This window comes from Artemia franciscana, chromosome 11 (genome assembly GCF_032884065.1).
Source record: "Artemia franciscana chromosome 11, ASM3288406v1, whole genome shotgun sequence".
Classification (NCBI taxonomy): Eukaryota; Metazoa; Arthropoda; class Branchiopoda; order Anostraca; family Artemiidae; genus Artemia; species Artemia franciscana.
In genome coordinates this window covers 35,118,847-35,136,591 of record NC_088873.1, presented here as the reverse complement: position 1 = coordinate 35,136,591, position 17,745 = coordinate 35,118,847, and the positions used below count along the sequence as shown (strand labels likewise).

The window sequence follows — 17,745 nt, the reverse complement described above, 5'->3', positions numbered from 1 at the left end:
ATTTCCACCCCCCAAAAGTAAAAGAAATTCAACGTACTTGCCTGTCATCCTAGCCAAGTGGCTAGCGCTCCAAACTAGAAAGCTTTAGATAGGGATTCAAGTCCTGGTATCGCTGGTTGTTCGGTTTGGAAGGGGGGTCAATGGTGTGACTCTATAAGCTCAAACAGAGTCAATCCTGCTCAAAATGGGTACCCGGGTATCTGGAACTGGGTTTGGAACGGGGGTAAAATGGGTATCTGGGGGAGACACGGGAAGCGTCGGATGATTTGTCCCCAACCCCGCATTGCACTCCCGGCCGAAGGCGGTGAATCAATCGATACCCGATTTTTTTTGCCTGATCCAAAATATAATAAATAATTGGAAATATAGTAAAAACGTCTACATTTCTGAGAGAGGGAAACGGGTACAGGCATAATGGCTGCCTGTTTTTATATATGCTTAACACAAACATTAGATCAAATATAATCAAAAGATATATAGTATGGGCTAGCATAATAAAGTCCTCAAGAAAATTACTTGTGGTTTTATTTAGTTTGAAATTTAAGTCCGCTCGACAAGATCTTTTTCGATCAATGATTTGTAATTAGCGCACACGTAGGTACTAATCAACGATATACAATAATTAAAAATGTGGTTTAAACTCAAACAAGTTGCTATACAAATGATTCTTTCCTAATCCGACCAAAAAAATAGGAGCTGATTCCGTGTCCGATAAGTTCACCGGTCTAGCTCTTTCACAAATTTGAGCTTTTTGAGGTTGAGGCAAAAAATATTTATTGAGTAAATACTAGCAAATGTGATTAGATATGTCATTTCTAAGCTCTTTTTTTTGCTGATGAACATGAAACTGAATGTTTAAAGTTCGTATCTGATATTTTCATTCTTTTGAGACAATTGCCAAAAAATGCTTGCCAAGTTGCTCTTAAAGGGAGAATGAGCAGGGATCAGAAGGATCAAAGTCGGACTGAGCACATATTGCGCCGCTGATCAAGTGCATAGCAAACATTTTTTGGCAATTTCCTGACGTGTGAACATCATAGATACAAGCTTGAGGCACCATAAAACCAAAATGAAAGACCACTTAACTTATGAACATAATTATAGCCAAAAATTGTGGGGTTTAAACAAAACACGTGTTTTCTTTCAAGAAATCAAACGTACTTGTGCTCACACAATTGTCTTAGTTTATACAAAAAAGCTAAAGACGATTAAATTACACCCATAAAATGTACTTTTGATCATTCGGTGAGGGATTACCAAGAGAATTACTTCTCTTAGTGTATTGCTATACTGCAACAGAAGGTTTTATGCGTAGTATTAAGACGGTAAAATTAGTGATTTGATCAAATATCTAGGGATTCGGTCAAAACCTAGTGGATGACAAAATTAAGAGCCGATTTTTGCTTGTATAGTCTTAAAACCCCAACTCTAAGCAGGGTTTTCAAACTTGCTGAATTTACTAGATGGTTATTTTTTAAAATGGTCTTCACTCATTTATATTTCAAGCACATGGGCTTATTCAACTCTGCATGTGAAGATGTAAAGCTGTCATAAAATTCAAGAGTTAAATAGCTCTTTGAGAATTTTCTACGTTTATTATTTTTTTTTCATTTTGTTTTATTTTGTTCATTTTAGCTGCAGAGTCATTTCCTAAAACATTCTTAAAAAAAAGATATGTCTCATGGATTTTAGCTAAGCGGTTACTAATAAAGTTTTCTGTCCATTCTTAAATAACTGACACTATAAATATAAATTTGCATTAATTGGCAAGAAATTGAAGGCATATATGGGCATAGCGACAGGGTTTAGGGTATAATGATTGCAGCAGACTGCCTTTAAAATGAGTACCACATCTATATTATATTATTAACTAACTAACACTGTAAATATAAATTTGCATTAATTGGCAAGAAATTGAAGGCATATATGGGCATAGCAACAGGGTTTAGGGTATAATGATTGCAGCAGACTGCCTTTAAAATGAGTACCACATCTATATTATATTATTAACTAACTAACACTGTAAATATAAATTTGCATTAATTGGCAAGAAATTGAAGGCATATATGGGCATAGCAACAGGGTTTAGGGTATAATGATTGCAGCAGACTGCCTTTAAAATGAGTACCACATCTATATTATATTATTAACTAACTAACACTGTAAATATAAATTTGAATTAATTGGCTAAAAAATGAGGTAATAAATAGGTAAAGTGATAGGGCGGTTCGAGATTCATGGTTCACACACTCCTCGCCACCTGGTTTATCTCTTAGAGCACCACTTGACGTTGCCACGTGTGGCAAACTCCAATCATACAACACTTGTTTGCGCCACGCAGGGCGTATTTAACATCTTACGTGGGACAATTGCCAAACCAATATTTTGAATTGTAATAACAATTGAAGTACCTTCCTCAATTTCCCCTAATGGGGAAATAAAACTATGAGAAAATCGATCAAATACTACCGTTTCACTTGTGAATTCTGCGTTTGCCTCGAAGCGCAATCACTCTTTACCATAGGATGAGTTTTTTGAAACTCTCGGAAAAACCTGGGGTCTAATTGGTCTTTCTCAATCAGCCTACTGTCGGCCAAAAAAACCTCATGCGCTTTCTGTCCTGTCATTACTATTGACACGACAGAGTTCAATCGAACAAAGCTTCAATCCCCCAAAACATGCCACAGCAATGGCTATAAAAATGTGAAGTTTCTTAGGCTTCACATATATCAATTTTTCGGCAAGTTATTTCAAAATTAATATGGTTTATTCTGTTCATTTCAACAATAGAAGATTAGCCTATAATTTCACATTTATTGTTCGTTTTTTTTTTCAACCTTCGTATACCAGGATATTAAAACCCTAAATCATGATGATGTTTATCTGATTACCATTGTCAAATTGGCTTACTTTTTTTGTGGGAAATTCCCGGTCATGAATCTCGAGTTAAAAAGAAACTCAACTTTCATATTAATAACTTTGATATATTTTTTTATTGCATTTTCATTGTTGGGAGCAAGAATTTCTCAAAGAGAGCTGATCCTCGTTTTCTAGAGTTAAATAAAGTTCATTAATCTGGTATTTACGTACTTAGGTGCTAAGGCAATGGTAGTTCTTATTTTTAAATATCACTATATAATGCTCAAATACATTTCAGAAACAAGGCCGTATCCAGGGGGGAAGGTTAGGAGTTTGAATCCCCCCCCAAAAAATGTTTGTCCGACTCGTTAAAACGTAACAAAAATGAACACAAACAAATTTCTGATGCGTCTTTTAAAGTTTTTTGTACTCCTCCCCCCCCCCGAAAAAAATCCTGGAAACAACCCTTTTCAGAAACAAAGAAACATTTTGGAGGATGTTTTTTCGTTTAGAAAATTTGCAAAATAGGTTTTACCAGACAGAATGATGCCACGGGATGGTGGAATAATTTTCGTCCTTGAGACCTCCTCTTCTTTTCTTCTTTGTTAACGCTTCTTTTTTTCTTCTTTTTTGACGTTTCGTAAAAAGTTTCCACCACATTTGTTCATGATAGTTTTTCACTCTGTTGCAGAAAAACTACTGGTTAATTTAATGCCTTTTATCTCATGATTTAAGGCGGGAATTTTTTCGGGGCATTGGGGGCGAGAATAAAATTTGAATAAGAAGCGCAAAGCCATTTGGTATAATTTAGGATTGTGGAACCTCCTATCTCGGAGGTCCCTCCTCGTAAATACATGACCAGGAGTTTTTAGCTCAGAAAAAGCAATACATAAAAATTCGGAACTTTTTTTTCTGAAATTTGGATATGAAACAGAGAAGAAAAGTTCCTTTTAAAGTTTGTAATATTTCTAGCCATTTTCTAGAAGAAATAAATTGTTTTTTTTATTACCTAGTAAACAGTAAAATCCAAAGAAAGAAACTAACTCGAAAATTAAACTTTTAGTTAATTGTATAGTGTTTAGGCCATGTTCTCTTGTTGTCTGCCTCTAGCTGGATGGTTCTTCTTTTTACTGATTTTCTGAATTTTAGTCCACCACATCCTCTTGAGTAACCTTTCACCTAGAGGTTCAACTCAAGTGCTGATTTCCACTTATTAAGAAATGCAGCAGATTTGTAGCTTTCAGTTCCCAGTACAAATAATAAATTATTTTTAAGAATAATGAGTTTTCACTATGCATCAACCAAGATCTTATCCATGATTTTTTTTTGGGGGGGAGAGGGGGTTAAAAAAGGTTTTTTGGAGGGTGTTTACAAAAAAACTTTAAAAAAGCATCAAAAATTCGTTTTTATTCATTTTGTTATGTTTTTACGAGTCGGACGAACATTTCGAGGGGGGGGGTGGCTCAAACCCCCTAGCCCCTCATGGATAAGGCGTTAGAATCAATCCTAAATTATTTCAATTCTTACCTGCCGGCCGATGTAATAGCCTAAGCCAGTCATTCAGATCGGCGGTGAGCGCACTCATTGGATCTTTAGAAAGGATTTCGGAAAAGGGGGGTGGTTTTATATGGAAACCTCAGAAACACGTTAAAAGAAAACTCTGCATAATGCACTCATATGTAAATACCCAGCTAAAATATTTGACCCTATTTTAAAGGGTTGCTAATAGTCTTTTCTTCGATTCAAACTTACTTAGGTCTCTGGAAATGCTGGCAGTGGTAGATCCAGAGGGCCGGGGAGACCCCCCCACAAGTTTTTTCCTGGTTCCATCTTTCACTGTTTTTTTTTTCGTTTTTTCACTCTTTTTTATTAGAGTAGATTTGTAAACTTGGTCAATTATTGGTACCTTTGTCACATCCCCCCCCCCAAGATTTTGCTTATCGGTGCCCTTGACACATTGGCCTTCCCCAAGATTTTGCTCTAGATCCATCCATGGATTCTGGGAACCCCTGACCTACAGAACGTGGTATAACTAAATTTGACATAAATATATTTGCGAAAATAAGTATAACCTAAGCAAGGCCGTATCCAGGGGGCTAAAGGGTTTGACCCCCTTCCCCTGAAATGTTTTTCTGACTCGTAATACGTAATAAAACGTATATAAACAATTTTAATGTTTTTTTATGTTTTTCTTGCAATCCCTCCCCAGAAAAAAACGGACAAAAATCCTGGTTACGCCATGGAGCCTAAGTTATGTTAGCTACGTAGTCCAGGCACCAAATTTGAAATAAAATGTCGCAGCAATTATATTGTTTTGCCAATGGGGAACGGTATGTATTTCAATTCGTACAAAGTTACATGTGTAACCTCCTTGGCTTTCTTACTGTGAAGTCGTCATTCAATACTAGCAGTAGCCTATGGTGACCGCTCCTTCTCCATCCTATACTATTAAAATGCTCATTTTTCGCCTCTTTGCGAAAATTTTTTTATAGTATCCCCTGAGCACAGTTAGGGCGTCCGATCTTTCTCTTGCCCACTTGTGGGGAAGTGGTTCTAAGGGTATGCGTTGTTTACCCCAAGGACATGTCCAAGCCATCAAAGCTTGGACAGACAACTTTCTAACTTAGGCCAACTTTCATGAAAGGAAGAAATATTTAAATTGGCTTCTTCTCCACACTGTAATTAGACTTTGTCAGAAGACATGTTTGCGCATAATTTCGTCTATTAAGTATACGAAGTTAGAGACAACGCTTGCTTTAGGTCAGTAATTTTTTAAAACTAGTACAATACACCAGAAGCGAAATTGCTATCACCTTAAAGGCATTGCAGATGCCAAACATTAAGCCATCGATCCATCGAAAAGTAAATCAGTGAACAATCTAGTAAAAGCTGTGAAGTTTGACTAAATTCAGTCAGTCTATTTTAGGACATGTTTGTATGATGTTTGTTACCACTTATCAAATACTTCTGACAAATAACATGGAAACTGATAAGAATAATTCTAATGAATTGGATGAAAATTCAAACAGTTGCAAGGAATGTCAGGTCAAAGTGGATGATCATGTTTTAAAGAGGAAGGAGCTTGAGGAAACAGTTTCTGGGAAAAGCTTCCAAAAAGAGCTGAATGTAAATGAAAAGGAAGAAAATAACAATGAAACTGGATTTGAAGACAAAAAGAATGCGCAAAAAATGGATGACGAACATGGGGAAAATAACGACCATAATGGGTCTTCCCTTGGCATAAATGATTCAGTTACCATTATAATGGAGGATGAGCATAAAATAGAAGACATGAAATCTGATAATCTTTCAATTGATATTTCTGGAGAAGAAGGGTTAATACTCTCCCCACCAGAGGGGTTTGACTCTCCAGACGATGAAGAAACTGAAAATCTTGAAGAAGAAAATACTCCATCTGAAAACGATGATAGACTATCGTTTATTATGAATGAGGAAAATTCCAGTTTCGAAAATGTAGGCAACGAAATGCATACCAATGAATCTGAAACAGGTAATCCAGATGGTAATGCAAATGAAGCGGTAGTCAAAAATGGTCAGATAGGCGTGATGACATCAACTGATGATAAGGAGATTATGGACAATGCTAACGAGATTATTGACAATGTCATACAGATTACTGAAAGTGTTGACGACAATGAAAAGGATTTATTAGAATTTACCGACACAGGTATTGAAGCTAAAACCGAGGGTTTGGATGACGACGAAGGTACTAATTCTTTTTAATTGGTTTTGTAAGGGTTAGCATGCATTTGGATTAACCTTACGAAACAAACACTATAATGAGGAAATTTGGCTTAATTAAATTCAGCATACCCTAATTTAATGGATTTGTATTTGGCTTTCAATTTTAACTGTTTTTTTGCAAAGATGTTTGAAATTATCACATTTTCACTTAGATTAAGTTGGGTTAGGTAATAGTATTAATGAGAGGTGTCACCAGCTAATATATTTGGGGGGGGGGAATTTGCCGGTTGACTGATCATATGACCGACTGATTTGGGTGATGTTGCTATAGAAATTTATTCATATTTGGTTTTTATAGGCGGAGACCTTCTTTATTGATTTTAGGGCATATATTTCCATTAGCCTATTTACCCTGATAAAAAAAAGTTTGAGCCATTAAAATAGTGGCATTTTGCGCCATATTTTTTTCTTTGTAGATTTCTCATCAGCTTTTGTTTCAGAATCCCAATTAAAAAAAAACTCTCGGTTATAGACTAGAGCTATATTCAGGCCTTAGGGACTGGGACACAATTAAACTGATGCAACTTTATGTGCGTTGGGGCATATGAGTATGTATACCTTAAATGATAGACTCAGACGCCATCGGACTCCACCAGGCTTCAACCCGCCGTGGTCTACTTTAGCCTGTAGACACATCCCTGAAAGTTTCAGTTCCCTAGCCCAACAACTTTCCAAGATAGCAAGAAGTCACTCGACTAGAATTTTACCCCGCCGTGTCCAAATTGACCGAATGGATTAAAAGCTTCATATTCCCCACAAGTTTCAAACTAATACTCAAGTATATGTAATCCATCAATGAAGGGCGAGGAAGATTAGCGTAATCTTTGTAGCTTATTTTTAGGGCTCCAGAAGGATTGAAGGGCTTATAAAGACTACTCTACATGTCTGGTATACTTATACTTTAGTAAAAAGTAATTATTTAAAATTACAATATTTAAACAATTTATTTTTCATCCGAATCAGGCAAAATGTGGAAGGAGTTGGAATCGAGGCAGGTCAATTAAGAAGAAGGGTCAAGGGAGCAATTGCCCTCTCCCCCAATATCTTGTTGTTCCGCCCCACTAAATTTTGACAAGTGTCTTTTGTAGTATTTCCATTGAAAATACATTTTTTGGCATTTTAATTGAAGGAAAAGTTGCCATCCTCCTCGATTTTGAAAATTATATTCGTGCCCGGCCCCTCCATTTTCATGGAATGACATCACCAAGGGAATTTTCAAGTTCCTACTTTTTTCAGCTGTTGATTGACCTTAGGTAACTTATGATTCAAAATATATAAAAAAAAATAATTGTTTTTATCTAGCAATGAGCTGTCATGACAGTGGTTTTGTTAAGTTATACCCATGATTATTGCAACAATGAGACGTGCTTTGATACTATTTTTTATAACACTAAATTAGAGAAAGTTATAATTGATTCGTGTGAGTTTATACCTTTTTATTCGTCAATTTTCAGGTTTTTCACTTTTCCCAGAAATTCATCAATTAAAAGACTTGCCACTTTGAAAGGGATTTTACCGCACTTCCACCTCACAAAAGTAAATATTAATTAAGTTCGACTGTTGTTTAGATTTTAGGGTACTTGTATGTTATAGTGCCGACATAATATTCTTCATCTTAGTAGAACTTGTTTCTCTGACACTCAATCCTAATGAAATGTACCTAAGTTTGATAGAAATATCATACTTTAGAAACAAATTTGAGCTATATATTTGCACATTAAGGGAGTGGGGGTAAAATATAGCGGGTCTGCATGCCTAATGTGTTGGGTACAATTATTCTGCATGTTATGAAGTAAGAATTGTTTTTTAACTTCACACTGTCCAAATACTTTACCCCCATCCCAGCCCTAATCTGCAAGTATATAGCCCAAATTATATATTTCCCATCTATTCTGTCACTTCTCTTTGTCTTGTCTCACATTAAGCTGAAAGAAACAAAAAAAACCGGTTCTACAATGCGTCAATGGATGTACAACTTGAGTGATCGGCACTGTATCATTCAAGTGCCGATTTTAGCAACAAAGTCATTGCGTGATTGCTAATTTCTCACCTAGTAAATTCTCTTTAAACTCAGGATTGAAATTGGTGTGCATTAGTTAACCCATTGGAAAGATTGTTCCCGGGGCGGAGGGGGGGGGGTTAAAACAGGCAACGGTATAAATCTAGAGAAGGACATGTGGAGAAAGAAACATGTTAAGAAAACAGTTCCTACTTCATAATATGTACAATAAGTAAGGCTAACAAATTTTGCATGCAACCCCGCTATACTCTACCCTAAACCCCTCTTCTAATGTACAAATATATAGCCCCAAATTATATATTTCCCATATAATCTCTCAATGCATCTCTCTTGTTTCATCCAGTGGACCTGTAAATTGAAATAAATAAAAATAATTTTTTTTAACTGAAAGTAAGGAGTGACATTAAAACTTAAAACGAACAAAATTGTTTCGTCTGTGAAAGGGGGACTATCCAATCCTCAACGCCCCGCTCTTACGCTAAAGTTTGATTCTTTCTCACAACTCTACTTTATAAAAACAATAAAAAACTTCAGCGTTAAAAGCGGAGTGTTGAGGAGGGAACAGCCCCTTTCATATACGGAATAATTTCTGTTCGTTTTAAGTTTTAATCTCGCTCCTTACTTTCAGTTAAAAAAGATTGTTTTTTAATTTAATTTACGAACGTTTTAAATTAATGCAGGTTTTGAATATGGATCACCGTACATGAATAATTAAAACAAAATTTGCATATTAATTTTACTTTTTTTAAACTAATAACAGCCTTATAATAACCTAAGCTTGATTTTTGTTTCAGTTGTTAAAGAATGACTCCTGAATCACAAAGTCTATTTTTATTAGAATAATAGCCTCTTTTAAAAGTTAAAAAAGAAACTTTAGTGTAAGAGTGACCTACTGAGGAAAGGCAGCCAATCTCATATACGTAATATTTTCCGTTCGTTTTAAGCTTTAATGTTGCCTCTTACTTTCAGTTGAAAAAACTTGTTTTTTATTTAATTGCTGATCGTTTTTTAAATAATGTCGGGAAATCCTGCTCCCCTCCATGGAAAATTCCCTTCCCCTACGAGAAATTATCCATGGAGACATTATCCCACGTAACTTAGATTAGCGATATTCGCTCAACTAATTTTGTGAGACATAGTAACAAAACGGCCAAAGAGCTCGAAACTATTTCTATGAAAATGAGTCACCTGTTGAGCAATTCTCAAATGACTGAAATGAATAAAAGAAAAATCTTTAAAAGATATACGTAATAATTTATGTTCATTTAATTTTTAATGTTATTCACTATTTTCAGTTGGAAAAACTTATTTCTTTTATTTTCATATCAGCCACAAGCCGAACACATGCAATATCTTTGGTTTATTATCACATAAAAATCATAGTTAAGAAGCTGCTTATGGTAAAATTAAATGCTAAGATCGGCCGGAAAATAGCACAAACAAGTTATTGCTTATATCAGCCATTATTTTACAAAATTCGAACTTTAGCGTAAAGAGCGAGGTATTGACGAGTGGGTTAACTTCCTCAAAAATGTAACATGAGGGGGTTTGCCCCCTCGCCAATGCCTCGCTCTTTACGCTAAAGTTCGAATTTTGCTCCAATTCCTTAAGAATGAACCCTGAATCACAAAGGCCGTAGAATTAGAATAAACAGCTCTTTTGAAATTACTATAAATAGTTTAGCGTAAACAGCAAGGTATTGACGAGGGGACGAACCCCCTCATATACGTAATAATTTCTGTTCGTTTCAAGTTTTAATGTTACTGTTTACTTTGAGTTGAAAAAGCTTTTTTTTTTTAAATTTAATTTCTAATCTTTTTTTTCATCATTGATCATTTCTGAAGTAGGAACTGTTTTCTTAACATGTTCCCTTCTCTAAAGGTCCTTCTCCAGGCTTACCCAGGCAACAAGTTCATTTTAGGCTTTTTTTTATCTATGCAGTTCAGGGCAAAAAAGAACGATTTATCATTGATAGTTTTGTGCTTATTTTAAATTAAAGAAATTAAAGCATCGTTTAAATAATTATTGTCCTTTTATTTGCTCTTAATTTGTTTTTTACCTTCACTTCATTTTCCCTTTGTACTCTGTTTGTTTTTTTTTTAAATTCACCTGGGCAACCATCCATCTTGGAATTGTTTGGCTAAATATGAGAAAACACAATAGCAACACGACTTACTAATCAAGGGAACTGAATTGAATACCTTTTGATCTCTTACCAGTTCTCATCATGTGTCTGAATCAATTGAAGAAAAGTATATTTAGCTCAGACCTTGCATTCTCACCATGATTCTACTTTATTGCTGCACCAGTAGTGAATGACTTTGAAGTTTAATTAAATCACTTAAATATATAAATAAATGTAAGGAAAGAAACAAAAGCGACTTAGAAAAAAAACTTTGTTGCTTTTATTGTAAGATAGTGGCTTATTTTCATTTTGATTGGTTTTCTTTCTATCAATTATATTTATTCATCGGCCTCGCTTATTTTCTTGTTTTTGAAGGTTAAATCTTTTATTTATCTTTCTTTGTAAATTCATTAGCATTCAACATGGATTGTTGGAAGTTCTTACCGAAATGTCTGAGATTTTACCTTGTTTGTTTTGGTCCTTCAATGTTTCACAGAGCGTCTATTGACTGTTTAGAATAACGCCAGTTGGTTCCAATTCCAGCCATCAGAGCTTAGATACCAATAGAGTTATGAAAACTCGATTTATTTTTGGGACACAGTGCGCGGTAGCGATACTAGCGGCTGAAGACAGGAAACTAGTATTGGTATCTAATTGGCAACAGGAAACTGGTATTGGTATCTAAGCTGTGTATGCAACAAAACAAAATTGTGTTCCCGCCTATGGTGTTGTAGTACGATCTATGCGTCGGAGCGCGGGCTTGGAGGAGGCGCCAGGTTCAGAGCTCTGTACCAAAAGCTTCTCATGGGCAAGATAGGAGTTTTCATAGCTGTATCTAAGCTGTGCCAGTCATAGAGATAGACAAAGAATGAAGGCCAGATTCTCTAAATTTTGTGGCCCGATTTCGCTGTGAACCCGGTGTCTTAAATTTCCCGGTGTTTCAGAAACCACTCATCTTAGAATGGAAGAAAGAAATGAATAACGGAAAAAAAATGTGTTGGGGAGGGGGACTGTTTTTCAATATTTCAAGCTGATGTCTGCGACCCTTCGTTAATCCAAAATGTGTTATTAGATATCTAGAACTTAGATCAGTAGGTCGTTCCTCAAATGAAGCAATATGTATTAATTGGTCTAATTCTTTGTCTTATGTTTTTCTTCCTTTATAAGACGTTGATTTGTATCTAGTTTTTCTAAAACGCTTTATATTCACTTTTCTGGTCTCTAATCTTTTTTCTATCTCTACGGTTCAGACGACAACCCATTGGGAATTTTGATTAACCCGCTTTTTACTATCATCTTTCTACTGAGTATGATCGTTATCTATTAGCTGAAAGTCAGGGATGATAGAGTAGAGCGTATGAAAGAGCTAAAGATAGTTCAATTTTTGTTAATTATTAAATAAAAATAAGTTTTTCAACCGAAAGTAAGGAGCAACATTAAAACTTAAAACGAACAGAAATTATTACGCATTTGAAAGGGGTTTCCCCCTATCTCAACGCCTCACTCTTAACGCTAAAGTTTTTTAGTACTTTAAAAAAGCGTCTTATTGTTCTAATTAAACGGCACTTGTGTTTCAGGAGTCATTCTTAAAGAATTGGAACAAAATTCAAAATTTAGCGTAAAGAGCGAGGTGTTGAGGAGAGGGCAACCCCCTCCCCTATACGTAATAGTTTCTGTTCGTTTCAAGTTTTAATGCTGCTCCTTACGTCGAGTTGAAAAAACTTAATTTTTTTATCCAATTTCATTTTGTTTTTTATATAATGCCAGGAAATCTGATCCCAGCTCCACGGAGAAACCCCCTCACCTTGGAAATATCCTCTAGGCAATTCAATCCCAGGGAAAATCTACCCCGGACAATTACTCTTTACCACTCCGCGCGTAAAACTGCGACGGAAAAGAGAAAGCGAGATATCGGTCTATAAAAACAATTTTGAATAAGAATTCTGGCAAATGCCTGCATTGTATAATTACCCCTGACAAGTTCACTCCCTAGAAACTCCCCTCCCCATAGAAAATTTCCCCATGGAAAAACTTTCAGGAGAAAATTCGTCCCCTCCTCCCAACCCAAAAATGTATGCATGCATCACAATAACAAATACTATGCGTAAACAATGTGCAAATTTTAAAACTTAAAGACCTATCCCCTGGGGCTTTGGGGGCCATGATGTACCCAAAGGCATAGTTATTGGGCCTTTCAACTATGCTGAACAAAATGGCTATCTCAAAATTTGATCGAACGATTTTGGGAATAAGTGGCGGGGGAGGTGGCCTAGTTACCCTCCAATTTTTTGGTCACTTAAAAAGAATACTAGAACTTTTAATTTCTATTCGAATGAGCCCTCTTCCGGTATTCTACGAGCACCGGGTCGATACGATCATCCGTGAGGATGAAAAAAAAAAAAAAAACACGCATCCGTGATCTTTCTTCTGGCAAAAAATATACAAGATTCCACATTTTTAAAGATAAGAGCTTAAAAACTCTACAGGAGGATTTGCTGATACGCTGAATCTGATGGTGGGATTTTCATTAAGAATCTATCACTTTCAGGGGTGTGTTTCCCCCTTTTTTTGAAAATAAGGCAAATTATCTCAGGCTCGTAACTTTTGATGGGTAGCACCAAAAATTGATGAAACTTATATATTTTAAATCAGCATAAAGATCCGGTTCTTTTGATGTATCTATCTGTATCAAAATTCCGTATTTTAGTGTTTCGGTTAATATTGAGCCGGGTCACTCCTTACCTACAAATTCGTTACCGCGAAATGTTTGCGAACTGATGGCACTATCTGCCTCAGAGTTAATGTTTTCAACAAAAACAATTACATTCCCCCATAAACCCCACTTGAACTCTAGCTGTGTGCCAGCTTGACCCCAGGCTAAAGGAGACAACCAAGAATGTAGCCCCTCAGCCCTGGCTGGTTGCTTTGTTGTTTATTTCATGCCCTTACAAGGGCTCCTGTAATTATCGTTGGCTACAGTGCTCCTGTAATACAGTTACTCTGTGGCTGATAACTAAAATAGATTACCTGGTAGCTCAGCACCCCTATAAATCGACCCCATGTAGATAAATACTCATTCGTCTCAACCATCGTGGAACTCCCCAAAATTTAGTTTAATCTCATGCCCCATTCAAATCAGCTCCTTGCAGCTCAAGACCATTCTAATCAATCGCTAGCAGCTAAACCTTATTTAACCCAACCTCGTGAAAACACCACTTCAGCTTTTAATCCAACCCCATTTAACGAAGCCCCATTCCAATACAACCCATGTAACTCAACCCTCATTCAATCCATCCCATGGTTTTCAACCACATTCAAGCCAATTCGATTCAACCGAATCCTGTGCAGCAAAACCGTCATTTAACCCAACCCCATTCGTCTCGATCCTCATTCAACTTAACCCTCATTTAATTCAACTCTAATTCAACCTAAACACTTTTGATTTACTCCAATGTAAGCACAACCCCCATTAAAATCAACCCATGCAGCTCAAACACATTCAACTCAGCGCTATCAGACTTAATTCCATGCAGTTAAACCTCATTAAACTCGTCCTCTTGAAAATCAACTCTTTCCACTCACATTAAAATGAAAAATTAAATGATGTTTCATTAAATTTGATAGTTTAATCAATTCGTAATCAATAATCAAGTATCCATATAAATCTCGTTGGAGTAGGCGTATTTTCACTGGTGTCAGAAAATCAGTCTAAAAGCTTTCTGTGTCCGATTAGCTGGAAACTTATTACCGTATCCAGGGGGGGTATTGAGTTTGAACCCCCCTGATGTCTTCGTCCGATAAAAATGAATATAAACACATTTTTGATGCGTTTTTAAAGTTTTTGTAGCCCCCTTCCCCCCGAAAAAATCCTGGATACGATCATGTGCATAGGTCCTTTGAAGTAGCCCCAAATAAGACGCACTCTCATACAGTAATTGACTAATGAATGAAAACAATTTTGTCGAAGTCCAACCGTTGTCACTTGCAACAATAGATATATTTTGGGTTAAGATATATTTAATTAGGTTAATTTTTGGTTCGATTCAATCAGAAGTTGAGTTTCATTAGGAAAGATTGAGTTGATTTGGGTAGGGGTGACCGGCAGGGGTTTAATTACATAAAGATTAGGTTAAATAGGGCCAGGTTTGATGAAGTTTGAAGTTTAAAGAATCAGTTGAATCAGATTTGAATCAGTTGAGTTGAATAAATTGAACCAGGGTTGAGTTAACTATGGGCCGAGATACACAAGGGGTATCTGGGTGGAGTGCAATCAAGTTGAATGAGGTCGAGTTACAATGGAACCATCTTTTCATAATTAAGATGCAATGAAAAATATAATAACGGTAAAACTTTTAATTGAGACAGCAAATGCTAAAATGGAACGATGCAACTATCCGAGCCTCTTCAGGCCACACACGACATGGTTTTCACCGCATATGGCAAGCCCCCTCCCTGGTTTTGAAATGTCCTTTTTTTTGCTATTTTCATTGAAAATATGTTTATATTGTATATTTTTTTTGAAAAATTTAAGAAACAACAGAATCGCTCTCCCCCTATATTTTACCAAGTACATTTTGCGTCTCCCCATGTTTTTGTGAATTGGCGCAATTGCGTCTGGTCTCCGCGGAAGGAAAAAGAGATTGTCCCTCAATTTTTATTATAACAGTATCTAAGAAAACGGTTGGTCAGATCTAAGCCAAACTTGTTCGAATCGAATACACTTGCTTTATAATTGCCTATTCAGCTAGGTATAATTAATTTACAGAAGTTATTTTATGGGTTGGACCCTGGTCCGTATGCAGTGGGGAGGGCCTATTTGAGTCTGGTCTTAAACGAAATGTTGAGAGTTTTACAACTCTCTCCATAACTTAAAAACAAAAAATTATATATAATTCTCTGATAGTTTGCCTTTTTTACGTTTCCCCTCCCAGTTCCTAATGGAACCCTTCAAGTTAATTTTGCTTAACACAAAAGATTTTCCCTTGTTGTTGAGGAACAGTCAATATGAGGAAGGACATAAAACATGAACCATAATAAAATCATACGGTCAGACAAGCAACAACATATTGAGCAACTCGTTGGCAACATGGAATTAACTCACATAATGACCATTGTATTAAAGTTTACGGTCCAATAAAATACCAAGAGAGATTGATTGGAGGAAGAATTTATTTAACTAATGCAATGGAATCATAAGTCATGCTTGCGAGCCACGAACAAAGACCATGAAAAACTATGTATTCTTTGACGTTAACTCATTCTTTGAGATGTAAGTACTTTGACATGTAAGTACTTGACATAAATACTAAAATAAATACTTGAACAAATATAAATTATTTACTAACAATTCAATTAGATAATCTGTTCACATATTGTAGTCCATCCAGACCGAAGACTTTTAATAATCAAAATAAGACTAAATAGCCTATAAAATGGGGAACCATTAAGAATTCAAGTTCCCGTTTAAAAACATGATCCTTATTGAAAGCAAGCAATGAACTAAAAAACAAGTTTATGTGATGGAATTAAAGATCAAGTTAAAGACATTAAAGCTTTAAGTTGGAACCTAAAACGAACAAAAATTGCTGCTTCGCATTTTATGTAACATATTTTAAAAACTGTTTCAAGTAGATTGACTTTTTGTATTTCCCCATATTTATAGAATTCTGAAGAACTAGCGTTTGACTGAAAACTAACATTGCTTGAGTCTTTTAGAGAATTAAAACTGTGTGGTAAAATTTACTGATTTCAAGGCCGTTAAGAGACTATAATGAGGTTTATGAATAAGTCTTTTATTTTCTGCAGGTCAATTGATTCCTGCTCCTAATCCTGTTTTGTTGCGGCAGTTTGTTGTTTTTAGTAAAGACCTAGATTTTTAGAATCCTACAATATAAAGAAATATCACAATCAGTTTATTTGAGACATGTTTACAGATATATGTTGCATAAACTGCAAAGTAGTAATTTTTATTCAAATTTCAAGCTTTAACTTTACTCTTTACTTTCATCAAAGAAACTTTGTTTTGTTTAGAATTAATTTTTACTCGTTTTTAATTTAAAAAAATACTCACGATGAAGCCTGCAAAAAGATCTTTGTCCTTTGAAAATTACGTTTTGATTTTAGACGTGACAATCACCCTTGAAAGATACCCTGATTATGAGAATTTAGCCCCCTGAGTTTTTTTCTCTCCTGTAGACACCCGATAATGAAGATCACTGAAAACTAAGACAATTGCTTTACTTACCACCAAATTTTTGCTCAGATCTGACAGCCGTTTCGTAGATGTCGTTTTGACAAAAATTTAGGGATAATCTCCCTGTCCTTCCACAGAGGCAAGAGGCAGAGGCGTCAATTCACGAAAATTAGAGGGAGCGAAATTTATTTTGCAAAGTATAGGGGAGGGCACAATTTTGTTTTTCTCTCATTTTTCCCTATAAAAAAAACAAAAGAACTTTTCCCTCATGAAAATATCAAAAAGGTGCTTGAAAAATCTGGGCGAGGGCCTTGTCAAAGGCGGTACAAAGTGGGCTTTTTGTGGCCCGAAGAGGCTCAGATTGTTGGACCAAGTTATACTCCAAGATCAACTCAAGGTAGTGGAGATTAGGAGAAACCCCACGTCCATGTATTTATACCGAAAAATACCTGACAAATGAACCCAAACAATTAGACTAGTAAATTTAATCTTCTGACGTCATATTTGTTTTTTAATTTAACGGTATTTTTTTTAATGTAAGGGGATTTTCTTTTTAGTTTAGATCTAGTAATTTTCATAAATAATCCGAAAATTTTAGTTGTAAGAATGTATAAATCAGTTCGCTGTGCTGAGCATTTTCTATCGAATCAAACAGTTCGTGGTAACGAACTGTAAGTAAGGAGCGACACGGCTTAATAATAACCGAAACTTTAAGAAACACAATTTTGATGTCAATATATGTATCAAGAGGATCAGCTTGTTGTACTAACTCCAAATATATAA

The 17,745-nt window shown here is 35.7% G+C and overlaps 1 protein-coding gene across 3 annotated transcripts in view; it reads left to right on the top strand.

Annotated features, from left to right (window-relative positions):
* The window catches only part of LOC136033138 (general transcriptional corepressor trfA-like), a 194,996-nt gene that overhangs the window by 113,416 nt on the left and 63,835 nt on the right, over positions 1 to 17,745 (top strand). The window contains exon 1 of one of the 3 annotated variants that reach the window (XM_065713777.1): positions 5,715 to 6,586. The exons of the other annotated variants lie outside the window; for them this stretch is intronic. Coding sequence (XP_065569849.1) covers positions 5,797 to 6,586 — 790 coding nt within the window. The 5' untranslated portion in view covers positions 5,715 to 5,796. Of the gene's footprint in view, positions 1 to 5,714; positions 6,587 to 17,745 lie in introns of those variants that run through there. 3 annotated transcript variants of the gene reach the window in all.